Here is a 20,141-nt window from a genome sequence, read left to right on the forward strand (position 1 = left end):
AATACTGACCTCTCTTTAAGGACACCGCTAGGACGGGCCCTGCAATACTGACCTCTCTTTAAGGACACTGTAGATCAGCAGCTTTGTGTGCTCGCTGCTGCCTGGGCTCTGGTCCTTCAGGAGGCCTGGAGTGGACTTCAGCTGGGGACAAGAAATAAAACAGCATCTCCTTAGGATAAAGTGCCACCCCACACAGGCTTTATAAATCTTATCTCCGTTTAATAAGAGAGTGCTTAGTTACGGAGAATAATTAAAGCAGCATGTTCATATCACGGGCCCGTTACCTGCAGCTCTGTCTGCAGCTTCTGCTGCTGCCGGCTCTCCGTCTGGGGCTCCTCGAGGCTCCGATTCACCCACTCTTGGGTCATTCTGGACCTGCTGACAGAGAGCTCTGGAGACTCTGCCATGTAAGGTCTGTTCAGGCTTCTGCCGCTGCCGACTGGCAAATCTCGGGGGTCCTCCCTGGACTTAGCAGCATCTTGGTAGGACACCCGGCTGTCGAGGCTCTGCGACCGCTTCCTCTCGTCTGGACAGATTCGGCCTCTCTTGGTGGTCCGGCCTCGCGGCTGCCCCGTCCCATCAAACTTGTTGATCAGGGAGTCCACGGAGGAGAGCGGCTTCGTGTCGATGTCGCTGCCGCCCGCGTCCTGGGGCTTGGCCGGCACAGGTTGCCGCACGTCGGCGGACCTCAGGCCCGACGGGCCGCTGGCATGGTGGCCATAGTCTACTCTTGCCTTGCTGGTGAGGTTCAGGACACTGCTGCTCCTGGTGGCAATGCCGGCGAGATGGGACCGATCTCCGGCAGGCGCGGCAGAGCGCTCTCCCCGGCCCGGTCGCCCCCGGGCACCTTCCAGGTCCGGCTCAAGCAGGGAGCCCTGGGAGCGGGAGCGCCACAGCTCCTCCCTGACCCTGGGCGAGCGCTCCCCCCGAGGGGACGGGATGCCGTTGGTCATGGGGGATGATCCCCTCCCGGCTGCCTTCCCCCGGGCCCCGCCGGCCTTCGCAGAATCCTCGTCGGAGGTGCTGTACTGGGAGGTGCCCTGCGAGTGGCGGCGGGAGTCGCTGCCGGCTGCGTACGGGTTCTCGGGGACCTCGGAATCCGAGCTGAGGGAGCCGGAGCCCTTCTGGTGCTGCAGGGGAACGTTCACCGGGTCAGAGGGGAGGGGCGTGGCGGCCCGGCCCCCCAGCGAGGAGTCTGCGTGTTTGCTTTCCGATCTGATCTGGACGCCGTACGAGGACTCCCCCTTCTCGCCGCTGTTTAACACCACAAAGGGCTGCCCAGCGATGCCTTGGACCCGGACTGCTACGCCGTAGGAGTTGGGCCTGGGCGGTTTACTCCTGGGCCCCTGGGGCCTCCTCGGCTCCTTCAGTTCGTCGATGAAACGGATCTGGATGCCGTAATCCAGCGGGTTCTGCTTCTCGGCCATGGCCCCGTTCACACTCCTCTCCATGTGCCGGCACCACAGGACTCTACGTGGGGGAAAAAAGCAAAATCTCGTTACCATCACAGTCTGAAAAGGAGAGAAGATTTTCTCTTTCTTGGCAGTCAAAGGCCTGAAGTTATCAGGCAGATGAAGTGCAGAGGTGTGTGTGTGGGGGGGGGGGGGGGGGTGACAGTATCAGGATGCTGCCCACCAATTTCCAGTCTACGTAATATCATAGTGACATTAAGTCGGAGGCCCCAAAATTTAAAAAAAAAAAAAAATGTTTAATCGGCCCGCGGGTCGGAAGACGGACGCTCAATTATGCTGGCACCCGTTTTCTGAACCCGTGGCTGTCAGCGGGTTTGAGAACAGATGCCGGCAAAATTTAGCATCAGCTGTCAAACCCGCTGACAGCCGCCGCTCCTGTCAAAAAGGAGGCGCTAGGGACGCGCTAGTGTCCCTAGCGCCTCTTCTTACTGTGGGCCGTCATTTAAATACTGGATCACGCGCCCAGAAGAGTGGCATGGGCGCGCGTCTCGGAGCGCCAGCTCTCCCGCCGATTTTACTGTATCGGCCAGACAGTTAGCAAAGCCTCGCTTATGGAGGAAGAAGTTATTGGACGATGATAAAGCACGCCAGAGACAGCACCGGACTCTCGTTATACCAGGGCAGGTCCTAGAGCCACAGCCCTGCACAGCACCTAAACCAGGGGTAGGCAAACGGGATCTCGTTTTCAGGATATCCCCAATTAATATGCATGAGATAGATCTGCATACAGTGGAGGCAGAACATACAAATCTCTCTCATGCACATTCGCTGTGGATATCCTGAAAGCCAAGCCCGTTGGTGGCTCTCGAGGATTGGAGTTGGCCACCCCTATCCTAGACTGAAATGTGCCATAAACCAGAAGTTTGGACATCAGATAGTACCAAGATCTAATCATTCATCCATGTTGTCATTATCACCGTCTTTGTTTGTAATGTATTCTGTTCAAAAGTACGTAGCAGCTCACGTTCTGAAACGACGTTTCTTCATAGACAAATACCAAGGGCTAACCTCTGAACCGAAAAGGCGCCCGAAGCAGGCAGTCTGGGCGCCAAAACACTGGCGGCGTCAGGCGTCTGATCTGATGATGGGAACACAGAGACGAAGGGCCTTTGCGACAGATAAGTGGATTCTGAGATAGCACGAGTTCTTACGCGCGCCGTTGAAAAGAATATGAAAAAAAATAATAAGAAGAAGAATCAGACAGTGTTACCCTCGACAGGGGTGAATGATTAGCTCTTGGTGCTGTGTGGAGTCCAAGCCTTCCCGCTCCGGGTTATGGTGCAGTCGGTCTAGGATTTCACGTCTTTGGAACAGAAAGGACCTGAACCCTTGGACAGCATTACTTGCTTTCACCTTGAAGTTGCCATCTCCATTGTTCCTCGTTTTATGACTTTACCACCTTACCTAACCATTAAAAAATGTATTTCTTTATTATTTATTGATTTTATATAGTCATTCGGGGGGGGGGGAGGGAAATGGTTCACATTATTACAATAAGATCAATTGAAACAACAAATATATATAAATGAACAGATAAAAATATTAGAAACAAATAAATAGTAATAGGTGGTAAAAGATTAAAGTAAGATAATAAAAATCAAGTCAGATACAGTAAAAGCACATCATAAAAGAATAAGATGAAATAAAAGTGCATGGTGCAAAGCTGGCTGCTCTGAAATCAGAGGAGCGACACTCCCCCATCTCTTCTGGGCAAACGCTAACTGTTGCCTTCCGAAAAGTCTGCCAACCACTACTTGGCTAACCACGAAGAGAGACGGCGAGCCAGACAGGGTAAGCTCACCCAGAGGCGCTCTCTCAGGATTATTGTTCTTAAAAAAGTGTATTGCTCGCATACGCCACAGTCCGTGCTGAGCTACACATAAAATGTCCATATGGAATACTCACCTGGAAGGCGTTTGCTGACCGATTGCCCCCACACGGAGGACTCCTCCTGTTTGCCAGAGACAGACCCAGCTGCCACAAGCACTAAAGGTGCTTTTGGTCTGTACATAAAAACTGGGTCACAGGAACTTCGGTATGGCTTCCCCGCCTTTAATAACCGGTAGCGTCTAGATGAGTTCTCTCCCCAGCACGCATTTTTAATTACCTTCCTTGATGTGAGTAAAAGGCCAGTCAGCCTGCCCTGTGCATGGAATAAATACACTCTGCCTCACGCCAGAAATACATTACTCACCAGCAGAGGTCAGAATCAAAAGCCAAAAACGGACCCACCAGACAACAGAGGCGAGAGGGCGAGTGAGACTCGACAGCAGGGAATACATGCAAAACTGCACCTGGAAAGGAAAGAGGTTAAACCTCCAGCAGCCACCCTGCATGCCAGGACCGGCCACGTGACCAGCACAGAGGCTCCCAAACAAACATCCACGGTTGTAGCTAACTCACCTTGAACAACTTACAAACCCCACAGCAGCACAGCTCAAATATCAGCTGGCTTATTCTCATTCCTGGGTTTCTTCTCTTGTCATCGGCGGACACTTACGCATTATCTCTATCATGGACATTCTTCTTCTCTAAAATCTCTTCCCCAACTGAATGAGACATTCAAATCCTTGAACGTGTATGAATAATGCACAAGAAACAAACCCAAGTCAGCAGAAAGGAGCAGAGCAGGAGGCCACAGACTGAGGCTCGGGGGGGCAGACTCAGATGTAACATCAGGAAATAATTCTTCATGGGCAGGGTGATGGATGCAAGGAACGGTCTTCCAGAGGAGGGTGGTGAAGACAACAGGAACAGAGTATTCTGAATGTCTACTTCGCCTACACACTGCCTGATGACAAACAGAACAGCCATGCTCCTGATTTACTCAGATTCCTAGGGTGGACCTATAAAAAACACCTCACCTTTCTAGACTAATCTCTGCTTAGAAATGCACAAAACCAAGGTGGACCGTACCAACTACCCAACTGCAGTTGGTCTAAAGGAGAAAAGAACTCAGCCAGCAGAGGGCAAGCTAAAACTCCACCCCCCCCCCCCCCCCCCCGAGCAGAGATCAGTTGGCAAGAACTCAAGCAGCCTTGGCTCCAGGTTGCGCCCAAGATCTTACAAAGTTTGCTAGGGTCTGCAGGATGAGAATGGAGCAAGATGGGGAAAGAGACACTGGATACCACTCTCATAGTCCAGGTTAGTCATCTTGACTCTCAGGCCAAGCACAGGAATGTACAAAAATCATCAGCTGGCGTTCTCTGTCCCGACAAAGCAAATCAGGAGGGCTCCCAAGACACAGGTGTGTCCGGTCCTCTTCACCCACCCCACAGCGAGCCATAGTGGTGATCTCCCGGCAGCAGCCATGGATCCCCCTTCGCCCCTCAATTCTGCCATGGCCTGAACGAATAGCACGATCTCTGTCGCCAGTCTGACAGCCTCGCTCCAAAGTCCCTGTACGCCTTGGACAGAATGCAATTTGGGGTGTCCATGCGCCCATGAAGAGAGAAGCAAAGCCCTCAGGAAGTTCACTAAATAAAACCCAGCAGGGTGGCCCCCTCTGTGCTTATCAGGTTTAAGAGGCAGAGAGCAACCAGGACTCCCTTCCCCTCTGCTGACCAAGATAACACTGACCCAGAAATTCTCCGCATAGCACCGTCGCAGCACAGGAAGGAGGAGAAATATTTTTTAAAAAATCTCCGCCAAGACCAAATAATCTGAAGCAAATATGCCTTCTGTGCACACATCCTACCTGAGCTGCCTCTACGGAGGGATCAGCGCTACTCGGTCATCATTTTATCCAGCACAGAAGACTGGAAAGGCTCGTCCCAGGGCTCAGAAGCAGCCCAGGACCTCCCACCATTCCCAGTGCCAGCAATGGGATTATAACAAGTAAAAAAAGCTTAAACCCTTACCAGGCGGAAAAAGAGAAACAAAGCACACAAAAAAAACAAAAAAAACCTGCCCAGCAGCTCTAGCACGGGAATTCAGGGCCCACTCTCTACCTAATAGCTTGCATTCCTGAAGTGGCTTTCCAGCTCTGGCTAGGATTTCCTGCATGGCTGAAAGAGGAGCCGGGGCCCGGCTCATCAAGCTGCAGTCCTGGAAGCAGTCAGCCACACCTGATAAAGGATCTGCCGAGGAGGGAGGTGAGAAACCCTAGAGCATGGGAATGAGAAAAAGTGGAAGTCACCCCAGGCACAGTCTTAATGCAGCCTTCAGAGGGGGAGGGGGGGGGGGGGAGGTCATGACGAGCTGTCACCCCCCCCCCCCCCCCGCACCCTCATGCTCCTTCCCCAGGCTGGCCTGCCTCTGGCCCCAGCACAGCCTGCAGCTCCCCCCGGCCCTCTAGTCCAGTTCTGGGAGCAGTCTGCAGTAAAAGCCACTGAGATGAGAGGCAAAGGGGCAATTCTTCTACCTGGGGCATATATTTTTTTTTTTTAAAGTTCACTTAACGCCTGCACAGGTACAAGAGTGGTGGAGCAGAGGTTTGAAAATTCAAGTCCACCTGCCTATTTTACTCCCTCCGGAACGCCTCTGTCTAGTGTGGGTAAAAATCGGGTCAAACCCACACCCAATCTCCTCCCAACCAGTTCATTCTCAAAGCGCCACTTGCATGCATAAAACAGAGCTTGCACATCAGACCCATTACGTTACTGCTTTGGCTTCCCGCTGGGAAAAAAAAAAATCCAGAGGAAGAAACGAGAGCTCCAGATTTATCAAGGACCAGCAAGAAGGGGGAAGCCGCAGAGAAGGTGGCCGTGGCTAGCCCCTTCGTTTGGATGCGTTCCTGGGACAGATGCCTTAACCGTGGTTCAGCTGGGGAGCCTCCGGGAGGAAGCGGCATGGAGTGCACTTTACCACTCGCAGCTGCCGGGTACTTCCAGGCAACCCGGACTGGCCGCTAGCGGAGGCTGGGCTCTGTGGACCTTTGCTCTGACCCAGCCCGTGGTCACTGGCCATTGTGGTGGCAAACAAATTCACTTACGACAAAGAGAGCGCCCATCCCCCCACATTTCCGGGCAGCTACCAGAGCCCCGTGTCTGTAATCAGATGGCAACCAAGCTGGCATGAAAGATCACAGAGGGGGCACCTGGCACGTGGGCAGAAAAAGGGGCAGAAAGCCTCTCCTCCGTGCCCGCATTCCCTGGCATCCGTTAAGGTATGGGTGGACAGTCACCAAGTCCTCCCCCAGTTACTTCCTCCTGTGGCTGGCACAGAGCTAAGGCTTGTTCCAACACGCAGCGGCGCAGTCCATAAATAAAATATTTACAGCTCTAAAGGTGCTGCACCATAACCCCAGCAGGGTGCTCGGTCTACACAAACCTCTCTAGAGAGAGCTGGCGCGCCCCTAGCAAGCAACAGAGGCCCCTAAGCCCCAAACCCTCCCTTCTGCTCACTTGAAGGGTGTCCATAGGTTAGCACTCGGCAGGGGTAAGGGCAGGGAGGCAGTGCCAACCATGCTGAATGCTGCTTTGGGAGGAGGAGAAGCCTGAGGCAGAGGAAGGGGGGAGAATCAGGCCCTTTAATAACAAAAAAAAAAAAAAAAAAAGAGGGAGAACACTGAGGGGAAGGGGCATCGAAAATCCCCATTGTCCTCAGGTCTCCTGCTGTGCTTCAGATAAACCACCTAAAACACACAGCCCCAGCCCTACAAATGCAGGACAGGCCCAGCTGGGAGCAATCCAGGGGCTGATAAAGCTATCACACAGCCTCAGGAATACCATTCATCTTCCCTTATCCCTTTTCAGGGAGAAGATGGTGCTGGTCCTCTCCCTGCCCCCAAACAAAGTGCAGGAGGACAGAAGGATTAGACCAAGGGCAAAATGACGTATTTACTCAAAACACAAGTCTCTGTATTATCTGCCAGGTCCAAGAGAGAAGCCAGCAACGCATCACTCGGAAAGCGCATTCAGTCAGGGCGTACAGGCCCGGCAGCCCAAAGGCTGCGCAATATTATGTGGGGAGTCCCTGCTGGAGCCACCGGGAATGGGTCTGGGCAGGTCACATAAATCCCCATGACTGGTCAGCGAATGCAGCTCAGAGACTCAGCCTGCACGGACCAGGAGGAGGAAGCCTACAACTCCAGGAAGCTCGTCCGAAAATGGATTCGGTGACCTTTATTTTTACCAAAAACCTCTCTAGAAACATTAGGGCAAATTAGCTGAGGCCTCCCAGCATGCACCAGTCCTTCCCAGTCTGCTGCATCTCTGAAAGTAGGACACGAGCCCCCCCCCCCCCCCCCACACACAGGGGACTGGGCTGCCCCATTCTCCGGCCACGAGGGAAAAGCCTTCCGGAGCCAGCCCCCAGGTCTTCCATAAGAACATAAGAAAATGCCATACTGGGTCAGACCAAGGGTCCATCAAGCCCAGCATCCTGTTTCCAACAGTGGCCAATCCAGGCCATAAGAACCTGGCAAGTACCCAAAAACTAAGTCTATTCCATGTAACCATTGCTAATGGCAGTGGCTATTCTCTAGGTGAACTTAATAGCAGGTAATGGACTTCTCCTCCAAGAACTTATCCAATCCTTTTTTAAACACAGCTATACTAACTGCACTAACCACATCCTCTGGCAACAAATTCCAGAGCTTTATTGTGCGTTGAGTGAAAAAGAACTTTCTCCGATTAGTTTTAAATGTGCCCCATGCTAACTTCATGGAGTGCCCCCTAGTCTTTCTACTATCCGAAAGAGTAAATAACCGATTCACATCTACCCGTTCTAGACCTGTCTTTTAGCCAGTTTGCAATCCACGAAAGGACATCGCCACCTATCCCATGACTTTTTACTTTTCCTAGAAGCCTCTCATGAGGAACTTTGTCAAACGCCTTCTGAAAATCCAAGTATACTATATCTACCGGTTCACCTTTATCCACATGTTTATTAACTCCTTCAAAAAAGTGAAGCAGATTTGTGAGGCAAGACTTGCCCTGGGTAAAGCCATGCTGACTTTGTTCCATTAAACCATGTCTTTCTATATGTTCTGTGATTTTGATGTTTGGAACACTTTCCACTATTTTTCCTGGCACTGAAGTCAGCCTAACCGGTCTGTAGTTTCCCGGATCGCCCCTGGAGCCCTTTTTAAATATTGGGGTTACATTTGCTATCCTCCAGTCTTCCATGAGCTGCCTGCTTTACTTTGAATGGTTTCTGTCTTTTCATTTTAGGAATGTTACATTGTGTTTCCCACTGGAAACATTGTTGCACGTACAGGCTATAAACACATACAGGAGCTGGACCTGTGGCTTTCCAGCACCTCACTCAGCAAAGTTTGGCAAATTCTGCATCTGTGAAGCGCTTCTACGCATCTTCCCCAAAAAAATCAGAGACGTTTTGGACAAATATGGAACATTGATTTATAAACTACATAAATCCCGGTAGCTGCAATACTCTCACAGAGAGCCAGGCTGGGACAGCAGATTTGGCTACACCGTAAATGGTGTGAGATGGAGACCAAAATGGCCCATCCAGTCTGCCCTGCAAGGTGTTCAGGGTGGCAACTGCCGTTCCATGCAGGTTCCCACCCACCCCCCAGCTTTCTTATTCAGGGTTGTAACTGCCGTTCCATGCAGGTTCCCTCCTGCCCCCAGCTTTCTTATTCAGGGTTGTAACTGCCGTTCCATGCAGGTTCCCTCCTGCCCCCAGCTTTCTTATTCAGGGTTGTAACTGCCGTTCCATGCAGGTTCCCTCCTGCCCCCAGCTTTCTTATTCAGGGTTGTAACTGCCGTTCCATGCAGGTTCCCTCCTGCCCCCAGCTTTCTTATTCAGGGTTGTAACTGCCGTTCCATGCAGGTTCCCTCCCAGCCCCCAGCTTTCTTATTCAGGGTTGTAACTGCCGTTCCATACAGGTTCCCTCCCAGCCCCCAGCTTTCTTATTCAAGGATATAACTACCGTTCCATGCAGGTTCCCTCCCAGCCCCCAGCTTTCTTATTCAAGGATATAACTGCCATTCCATGCAGGTTCCCACCCACCCCCCAGCTTTCTTATTCAGGGTTGTAACTGCCGTTCCATGCAGGTTCCCTCCTGCCCCCAGCTTTCTTATTCAAGGATATAACTGCCGTTCCATGCATGTTCCCTCCCAGCCCCCAGCTTTCTTATTCAGGGTTGTAACTGCCGTTCCATGCAGGTTCCCTCCCAGCCCCCAGCTTTCTTATTCAGGGTTGTAACTGCCGTTTCATGCAGGTTCCCTCCTGCCCCCAGCTTTCTTATTCAAGGATATAACTGCCGTTCCATGCAGGTTCCCTCCCAGCCCCCAGATTTCTTATTCAGGGTTGTAACTGCCGTTCCATGCAGGTTCCCTCCCAGCCGCCAGCTTTCTTATTCAAGGATTGTAACTGCTGCTCTGTGCACTTTTACCCTGCCTGCCCCCAGCTTTCTTGTTCATGGATGTAACTGCTGCTCCATGCAGATTATCCCTCACTGTCTTGTTCAGGATTGTAACTGCTGTTCTATGCAGGTTCCCTCCTTTTTCCCAGCTTTCTTATTCAGGGGTATATCAGATGCTCCATGTGGGTTACTGCACTGCTTCATTACCATTCTATTGCCATTAAGGGGCTTCTCTGTTTATCGCATGCCCTTTGTCTTCTCCCCCCCTCCCAACCCAGACAGCATAATTCCTGGCTGATTCCTGTTTCCCTGAACCAGGCATTTTGCCCCAATTCCTCTATAGAAAAAGCTGCACCATCTTGGACATCAGAGGTGACATTCAGAGAAGCTAGACCAGACTGAAACCCATTCAGCCACATGAGAGACAGACGGGCCGATGCAATATTGGCGCGCGTTAAAGGGGTGCTCGTGACTGAGCGCCCGCTCCCTTAACATGCGCCAATCCACCTTTGCTACATGCAAATGGGCTGCCACGGTAATAAGGAGGCGCGTGGGAAACTGCACGTCCCTAGCACTCCCTCGGCAGCAGGTGCCCGGGAGAGGTGGCCGTTAGCCACTTAGGGGAACAGATGCTCAATTTTAGAACAACCATTTTCCTAACCTGTGGACGCGCTAAACCCCGTTTTGCATCGGGGGATATAGAAGCGCGTCCTGCTGCGGGTTAACCGTGCGCTGCGGCCAGCACACGGTATAGCATCTGCCCGAATGTGATCCGGCTGGCTGAAGTGCCTTATAACAGTAACACAGACCTCCCTTTCCATATAACCCCAGGCTTATTTACTCCTGGATGAAACACACTGTTTAATTATTACATTTGTTAATGAGACTATACCCTCCGCAGGCCACACAGGAAGGGGCAGCTCCCAGAGCATCAGCAGCCTCTTAGTACTGAAGGTTATATGGCTGTTGAGTCACACTTTGAACACAAAGCTGAAAACAGCATGCAACTAAATACATATATTAATAAAATATTTAACATAACATAAGAAATGCCATACTGGGTCAGACCAAGGGTCCATCAAGCCCAGCATCCTGTTTCCAACAGAGGCCAATCCAAGTCACATGTACCTGGCAAGTACCCAAACATTAAAAAGGAGAAATACATTCAGATAAAATGTTATTGGACAGATCGAGGGGTGACCAGTTCTTATCGTAGACGACTGGAAGGAGGGTTCAGAAGTGCATAAGGTGGTTTACAAATGTAGGATTTAAACTGGAATACCTGGACACAGAGTCATTTAACGCAAGAGTGGTCACTTCTGGACGTCGAAGGCTGTAAACCTGTCGGATTTTCAGGATACCTTACATGAATATGCAAGAACTAGAGGCAGTGTGCCAGCAAATCTCTCTCGTCTTGCAAATTCGTTCGGGATATCTGAAATCCCAGTCAGTGCACCCCCTCAAGGACCAGAGCTGCCCACCCCCGATCTAATGACTGCTCTGTGTGGTATCCCAAGGAACAGATCCATCTGTCTGCAGCCCGGAAGACTGGAGCTGGCCCAGGCACCTGAAACAGTGCTAATTATTAATCGATGCCGTGGTTTTGGAAAGCAAGCCAAGAACAGCAGCAGCAGCTTTCCTGCTCTGCAGGCAGGAGGAGGGCAATAACCTGAGGCCAGCAACGAGGCACAGCAAATAGCTTGGCAGCCACCATGACCACAAGAATCCAGTGCAGAGAAATAAACAGCAGTGGGGCACACAGCTGCTCCCATACCACGTGGTTATCAAGATGGCATACGGAGTACAGCTCTCAGGGATCCCCAAGAGGCAAGCAAAGCCTCCGGACAATAAACTCCTCAGCGTGAAGCAGCAGTGGCTCCCTGACATAAGGCCTCACCAAAGAGATGCATTCCAGGGAGATCCTCTAAAAAGGCCCAACCGCAACCAGCTCAGACTGTAATCCTGAACCAGCAACCGAGAGCAAGCAAACGCTGGACTCGCACCAGAGGCCACCCAACCTTTACACGAACGTGCAGGCTAGCTTCATTCTAACAGAGATGTCACCGATGTGGCTCACTTCAGCTTAAAACAGGGATTTCATTTTCATTCTTGCTTCAAATGATTAGAAGTATGCAAAGATGTTTAAAAAAAAAAAAAAAACAACCAACAACAAAAAAACCCCCTAGTTCCCAAATGTGACTATTTTAAACGTGATAATAAAACAAAAAAATGAAGCCAAAGAAAAAAAGCATTACCCCACACAAACCAATTGAAAACTACAGATACAACAGTAAGGGACAATCAGACATAGCTTAAGGGTTTGACTCAGAAGCCTAACTCATCGTTTTGTGTCTTCAGTAAAAAAAAAAAAAAAAAGGCCATTGAGGAAGCAATCCAGCGTACTAAAAGTGCCAAAAATAGCCAAGTCTTTGGGGTATTTTTCACAAGGGGCTTCATGATATTTTGGAAAAGTATAAGCTTTCCACTTGAGTCTCGCAGATGGGTTCCTCGGAGCTGTAGGGCTCCCTGCTTGACAGCACTTTGCACAAAGCACACCGATTGACTAATTGTACAGGACTCGCTGAAAAAAAAAACCAACCCAACAGAGACACCATGACAAAGCAATGCCATGCGAGTCCATGAAGCAAACCCTCAGGAATGTGCGATACCTGGGATCTTTTCCTTTTGAAAGCTGCCCCGGCCATCAGTATTTATTCAAACACCTGACCGTTTCTCCTCATGCGGCGTGCGTCTGCCTACCCGACTGGCAGACGATCTTTTCAAGAACGAAGGCAGGGTGGTTCGGCTCTGGGGTTTCTATTGCCAGAGATACAAATGCCGAGGAAATATTGAATTTCCTGGGGCTCGGATGCAGTAACAATGAGAAGGAGAAAGCAAACAATAATGCAAAGCCCTCAGTTCCAGAGCTGAACAGAAAAGGCATTCCTCACCCCCCCCCCCCCCGGGCCACATTGTCTGGGATCCTCTTTTCCACACACCACAAAACCTGCAGTGAAAACAAATGGGCAACACGAAGGGTCAACAGAGCATAAGCCTTAAGGGCCGACAATTCCAGGCCTGCCGGGCCCTCGGTCATGCCCCCTCCCAATTTCCCTGCTGGGGGGGGGGGCAGCTCCAGCACAGCGCTCCCTTCTTTGGGGGTACTGGCTCAGCATAGGACCCCATCTGGGTGGGATAGGTTTTTACCACCTCCAAAACGTTGGTACTCTAGGGTGATCACCTAGTTTGTCTAATGGAAGCACTGGCCTCGGACACATCTTATAGAGAGACAGAAACATCCTTGGTAGCGAGAAATGATGGGATGGGGGTGGGGGGCACTGCAGCTTCAGATTTCAAACACCCTTCCCCCCCCCCCCCCCCCCATAATGGGGCTATGAGTGGGACTGGAAGCCCAATCTTGGAAGGCAAACCAGTTGGGAAATAGAGCAACAATTCCGCTGATTTCTTAGTCTGGAAGTCCAGATTTCTGAGGGCGATCGAGACTCCACTTTCTAACACGTCAAACGCTGGGCCAGCCAGGTGGCCCTTGGGGGGCACTTCTGCAAGGACCCCGCTTCGATTCGCTGCAGGCAGTGCTCCTAGCCCTTGGGGAAGAGAGTCCCAGGCTCAAGGAGGAGCCTTGGTACTTGCCACCTACCCCCCCCCCCCCGAGGGCTGTCACTGGGCTGAGTGAGTCAGGAGGGAGGGGAGAAGTGCTTGGGGGGGCTGTGAAGGATCAGTGTGCGGGATCCTAGCTGAATTACAAAAGGAGGAGGAGGAGGAGGAAACTGCTCAGTGAAAGAAAGAAAGAAAAAAAAACCCCAAACAAGTTTAAAAACATTTCTCCTTAAAAAAAACTAAAGAAATCTTCAAGATAACAGGCCAATTACTTCAACTAACAGATGCATTTGTCCCCCAGTATTTCAAGGATGACATGAAAGCACTGAGCTCAGCTATATCTCCGCATTCAAGTCTTAACACAGTGAATACCCCCCCCCCCTCTCGAGATGGCCAGAGGGAGGGGGGGTTACAAGTGGGGACTAACACATGATAAAAAAATATTGAGTTGCCCAAGATGAAACCTCCTCAACTTGAGCTGGAGAAACTGCAGAGCGCCTGCTTCCAACCAAGGCCCCCCACACCTCAGCCAGCTGATCCACGCATTTACCTGTGCCAAAGGCAGTCTTCAATAATTCAGGCGGCAGTGGGTCACTATGATCCTCTTCTTCCCAACCAAAGCAACACGAGCGTCCGCCCCCATCCGTAAGGATCCGGAGGGCGATACTCCTCACTGATTCAGCAGACCAGAGAGGCGAAAGCCAACTGTAGTACAGGACCACATCCAAAACCACATAAGCCACTTTTCCCCAAATGTAACAGCTTCAAGACCCAGTGTTCTCCAGGAGAAATACAGGAGCTAGGTACATTCAGGGGCTATTGCCCTACAACAGTCCAGTACCGCTCAAATACAGATTCAGCCTAACCGGCTGAAGGTACCGAATCCCTCTCTCCCCACGAAAGGAAAAAAAGCACACCTCTTCCACTCAAAAAAACGTATTGAAACAGCAGTCACAAGAGACAGAGCTAGGAACAGCAAGCCGCATTTTTAAGGCAACGCTGACACCAAGGCTGTAATCTTCCTTGTTTAATCCTTTATTTATAATCCACAGACTTTTCTAAAGGCAGCTCAAGACAAGCCACCCTATCCCAGGCTCTCACATCGTTAGCCAAACCGGCTGCAGATTCAGCCCTGTGGCTTGCTACAGGAGTGCCAGCCCTCTCCCCACTGATCAATGCAGGCTCCAGTCAGCTTCCAAACTGCAACCAGAGAGAAGAAAGTGAACTTTAAACGGAGCAGGCAGGCAGGACAGTGACTCACCGGGGCCTGCCAAAGCTCCAACCCCACCAAGAGTCCCAATCACAGCCTGGCCCCTTCTTCTGACAGAGTAGGATCTCCTACACAAAGCCACCCCCGACCCCTGCAAGGTTTCCTGCTCACGGGGTGGGGGGGGGACGGGGACGGGACGACTGGAAGTGCCACCCGAGATGTGCTGCAAGTCACCTTTCACCCTGAACGTGCATGACAGCCCGTTACCATCCCCCAGCTCTCCAGAGAATCGGATCCAATAACTATGGAAGAGTGGGACACTTTCTGTGGCTTCTCAAGCCCCCTTCCCTTCTTGATGACTTGATCTGGATGAAGGGCTCAGGGCTCCGAGTAACACTAAGAGTTTCCTGTGTGAGTCACATGGGGTCCCGAGCCCTGAATCCAGATCAGGGCAGCAGGAAGGGAAGGGGCGCACCTGGACAAATCTCCCTCAGCCAGTAACCCCCGATCCAGTACCCAAGGCTGAATGAAAGGGCCTGGGCAAACTCCAGCCCTCCCTGGGGACAGTCCCAGGATGACGAATAGAAACCAGAAGAGAGCAGCAAAAGGACCAGTGCCCACCCCCTCCTCTCCACCTGCCCTGCAGCTCTAATACCAGTGACCCATTCCCCTCTACTGACCTATACCCGCCCCAATCCTACTCCCTGTCACCTGTACCTGTCCTGGTCCTAGTCCCACTCCCCTGTACTTGTACCCACCCCATCCGATCCTGGTTCCACTCCCCTGTACCTGCCCTGGTTCTGGTCTCGCTCACCTATATCTGTACCTGTCCTGATCCCGCTCACTTGTACACATCCCAACCTCACTCACCTGTACCCGCCCCAATTCTGGTCTCATTCACCTATACCTGCCCCGATCCCGGTCCCAGCCTACCATTTACCTGCCCTGGTCTCCGCTTCGCTCTCCTGTACATATCCCAATCCCGCTCACCTGTATCTGTCCCGATCCCGGTCCCACCCTACCATTCACCGGTCCCGGTCCCGGTCCCGGTCCCCACTTCACTCACCTGTATCTATCCCAATCCCGGCCTCGCTCACCTGTACCAGTCCCGATTCTGGCCCCGCTTACCTGTATCCGGTCCCGATCCCGCTCACCTGTCCCTGTCCTGGTCTCGCCGATACCTGTTCCTGCACCCGATTCCCCACCCCGCACCTTTCGCAACACCGGGCCCCGCCCCGTCCACCATCGCGACCTATTAGAATACCAGGCCTCGCCGAAAGCCCCGCCCATTCCCGATGCTGCAAGACGATTGGTTCGTGTGATCGACGGGCAAACATGGGAGGAACCAGGAGGAAGCATTTGTGGAGAGGAGGGGGGCAAGCGCGGCTACTTTCGATCACGTGATGGGGGCGGGGCGCTGGTCACCCGGCGCCATGTTGGCTGGGTTTGGGGGTGAAAGAGGGGTTCTCTGCAGTACCTGAGCTCAGTAGAATCCGCTCTGAAACGCCGAAATAAAAATAAATGCAAAAAAAAACAAAACGTTAAATAGGGCTGGAATGTTTATGCCCAGCTAGTGCAGTGTCTGCGGCTTGGCTCAGCACCTTCCTTCTGCTATTTGGGAAGTTTTGCAATTTTGGTTTGCTCGAGGAGGCGCTCGCAGGTAAACTGCAGTAGCAGAGAAGCTTGAAAAATTCCTGGTTCTTGCCTTCAGATCCGCCCTTTATGAGGACCGGATGACATCAGCATGCCTGCTATTCAGCATGCTTTCAAAATGCTGGATGATATCATAAGGCATTTGTGCTGCAACCAATCAGAAGGCAGCTTTAACAGCCCTTAATGGCATCACAAAAGCAAGACCTACCGTACTGGGTCACAGTAAGAGTCCATCAAGCCCAGTATCCTGTTTTCTTCAATGACCAATCCAGGTCACAAGTACCTGGCAGGATCCCAAATAGTAAATAGATTTCATGCTGCTAATGCCCAGGGATAAGTAGTACCAGTGCCAGAGAGGAGTCAAGCAGAAAGCAAAGCTGCTGACCTGTAACTGATGTTCTCTGTATATAGCAGGATTAAAAGCCCCACATACGGATGACATCATTGCGCAGCACCATATACGCAGTGTGTCCATTCATGCAGCAGGCACTGTACCAAGCAGCCCTTGGTACAGCCCCCTAGTCTATATCAAAGCTATTGGCATGAGATACCTTATACTCTCCCAGTGCCAGTGTTTACTATACTATATGGTCTGGTGAGGTGATTTATTTGGAATTGACAAGCCCCTGAGAATAAAACTGAAAACTCTGTGGATGCCCAAGGCAGGCGGGGGGGAATGTCATTGCCCAATATCAGTGTATTTTTGGGTGGCGAGATTGGTGGCCTTGAAGCATTGGCTTGCAAATCAGGACTCAGGGTGATTAGCTATGGAAAGGGAGCAGATGGGCGAGGTAAATTTGGTGGTGCTCACGTTGCTGCCTGTTTCTTCTCCCCTTAGTAGGCAGATTTGCAGGGGTAGACCCATTCTTGCACATACCATACAAGTATAGCACCCGGTGCATGGGGGAGAGATAAGAGGTTGGTTCTATTGGAGCAGCTGTGGTATGAGGGATTTTTGTCGTATCAGGACTTAATGGACAAATATATGAATTGGAGGACAAATTGCAGACTGCATATTTGCAGATTAGATGAACTTTGGAGGTAGGCTGAATTTACAAGTTGCCTTATGTCCGCTTAATAGAATGGAAAGTTACCTCTGTGCTTTAAAAGTGCGGTCCAAAGGAATGAGAGACATGTATTGGGGCATTTTATTGCACAAATTTGGAGCTGAGACTCCAGCTTGGAATGAGGATCTTGGGATGGATTTTAATGCAAAAGCTTGGAAAAGGATTTGGACAACGGCGCATAAGAACATGAGGCTTGCCATCCCAGGTCAGACTAAATGTCCATCAAGCCCAGCATCCTGTTTCCAAAAATGGCCAATCCAGGTCACGAGTACCTGGCAGGATCCCAACAGAAAATAGATCCCATGTTGCTAACACCCAGGGATAGGAAGTGGCTTCCCCCAGGTCTGGTTAATAAAGGTTTATGGACTTTTCTTCCAGGAATATCTCCAAACTTTCTTTGAGCCCCACTAGGCTTACTGCCTATAGCAGGCATCTTACCCATGGACACAGCATGGGCGAAACCCTTTCCTGCATCTGTCCCAAAGTCCTGTGCTACACTCAGGCAGATTTAAAGTGGTACAGGCTTTTAATAAGCAGTACAATTCCACAGGAAGCTCTGTGAGGTGGGAAATTGTTGTCTAAACAGGGCTTCCTTACAACAGGTGATTCCTGTATTGCATGGACAGGGGCCATTCTCAGCTCCTGGAGAATGGGTAAAGCCCAGGCCTTGTTGTTGGCAGTCAAGAGGGGAGGGCTTGTCAGCGGATTACCACAGGGCTTCATCTCTTTGCCACTAAACTAGGTGTGCCTGAGGTCTGCAAGGCTAAAGTCCTTCTGTTTTATTGGTGTTCAGTAGGACTTTTACTCCACCTGCAGCAAATTCACTTCCTCCAGCAAGTTCATTTTCTCAGTGCAAATTTTTTTTTTCTATTTACGCAGGTTTACAACTGCATCAAAACATAACTCTGGACAAGATAAAGCACACATCCAGCTCATTTAAAAGAGAAACCAAAAACACAACAAAAGATTTATCCCAAAATAAATCCAGTCCTTTCAGTAGTAAACTATATCTTGGTAAATCAGTTTGCACTTACAAGGATGGAGAAGGCAAAACGGAGGCACCAGCAGCCCCCCCCCCCCCCCCCCCCCCCCCAAAATGCTACCTATATGCTGAGGTGCTTTGTATCTTGAAAAAGCACCGTGGAGCGGCTCAGCCTGCAGCAGCGGTCATAGAAGCAAACAGAACGTGAGGAATTATTCCGAAAGGAGGGAATACAGTAATGCCCCCCCGGTACCAGCCCCGCCCCTTACTGATTTAATATTTCAGCCACTCCATGATTCAATGCGACTTACAAATGTGCATCCCCAACATTTGCACGCATAACATCAGCGTCAAAACGTTACAATCCCTACACTTTCATGTTTTCTTATTGACGTCGTTTAACGCAAACCCCGTCTGCCTTAATCAATCTCCTGAGAGCCCAACAGGTCAGCCTCTGTCCATAGTTCCACCGGCAGCGCACTCTATAGTAAAGGGGTCTGGGAAGAGAACACGCTCAGGTCCCTCTGTCTTGCGGCTGAGCCTCCTTCACGTTGGGGAGCTCCCTAGCTAAGCGTATTTTGTAACCTGTTTCTTCAAGCAACGGCCACCCTCTCAGAACAAGCACAAAGAATATCCTTTGCTGGCTTGGCAGCCAATGCATTTCCACTAATTTTGGTGGAGTGCCAGGGATGAATCTGGCGGCCGCGTTTTGAAGCAGCTGTAAGGAGTGCAGTAGCGGTTGAGCAGCCTGCCTGCCTAGAACCTGATTTGGGGATCACATGTTCTAAGGCACAGTTTATAAACGCTGTTTTAGCAGTAGCCTCGGTCTGCGATTTCTAATGTTAAGACCTAAAAGCTGGATTTTAAAAGCCCCGTGCGCGCCCAAGCCAGGAGGTAGGAGCTGAAGTCGGGCGGGCGGGCGCCATGCGGTTTTTAAAGGGCGCGCGAGCACACGCGTATCTCCTGGTATGTGCACATAACCTTTTTTTTTTTTTAAAAAGGGGCGGGACATGGACATGATCTGGGCGTTCCCGGATTTTTGAATGAATCCAGCACCTAGCACACAAGCACGCGCCGGGGTCCCATACTACGTAACTTTACTTCTGCGTGTAAGTCATGAAACAAAAACTAGGCTAGTCAGTGGTTGGTGCTAACAGGGTAAAAGGGGGGCCATTTAACCAGGGGGGGTTAGAAAATCCTATCTTTTACCTGGTTGAACTGGGAATGAACTGGGGAAACTGGGAATTGCGTCTGAACACGTTTACTAAAATTCCCCCGCCGGGTGTCAATATAAAATTGTGTGCTCACGTACGCGCGTACAGCCTATTTTACACCATGCGTGTATGGCAGCGAGAATATTAACAAACACTCGGAGAAGAGACCACATATCTCCAATTCTCAAAGACCTTCATTGGCTGCCAATTCATTACAGAATTTTATTTAAATCCATAACTGCTATCTACAAAGCCATCCATCAATACTCTCCGCTTAACCTTCAAATTCCTTTCAGAAAATATACTTCCTCCAGACCCATCAGAGAGTCCCTCAGAGAATCCCTACAAGTACCACGCTCCAAAACCACTCGGCACATAACCGCCAGAGACAGGGCTTTCTCCACTGCAGGACCGACACTATGGAACTCCATCCCACCAGATTTGCGACAGGAACCCTGCCTTCCCACTTTTAGGAAAAGACTCAAAACGTGGTTATTTCTGAAAGCCTTTCCAGACCCCAACTGAACCTTTCATTTACCATTAACTTATGCTCAGACCTTTTCTTAACATGGTAATTAATAACTCCACCTCAAAAGGGTAATTCATTGACGTTGCAAATGCTATAACTTAGTTCTCACCATTAATTGGCA

At 50.8% G+C, this 20,141-nt stretch overlaps 1 protein-coding gene across 1 annotated transcript in view; it reads right to left on the reverse strand.

The window, feature by feature from the left end:
* The window catches only part of CGN (cingulin), a 32,043-nt gene extending 16,254 nt beyond the window's left edge, over positions 1-15,789 (reverse strand). The window contains 3 exon segments of the mRNA XM_029580281.1: positions 53-141; positions 285-1,470; positions 15,704-15,789. Coding sequence (XP_029436141.1) covers positions 53-141; positions 285-1,451 — 1,256 coding nt within the window. The 5' untranslated portion in view covers positions 1,452-1,470; positions 15,704-15,789.
* Between the last annotated feature and the right edge of the window lie 4,352 nt (positions 15,790-20,141).

Source organism: Rhinatrema bivittatum, chromosome 16 (assembly GCF_901001135.1).
Source record: "Rhinatrema bivittatum chromosome 16, aRhiBiv1.1, whole genome shotgun sequence".
NCBI classification, from domain to species: domain Eukaryota; kingdom Metazoa; phylum Chordata; class Amphibia; order Gymnophiona; family Rhinatrematidae; genus Rhinatrema; species Rhinatrema bivittatum.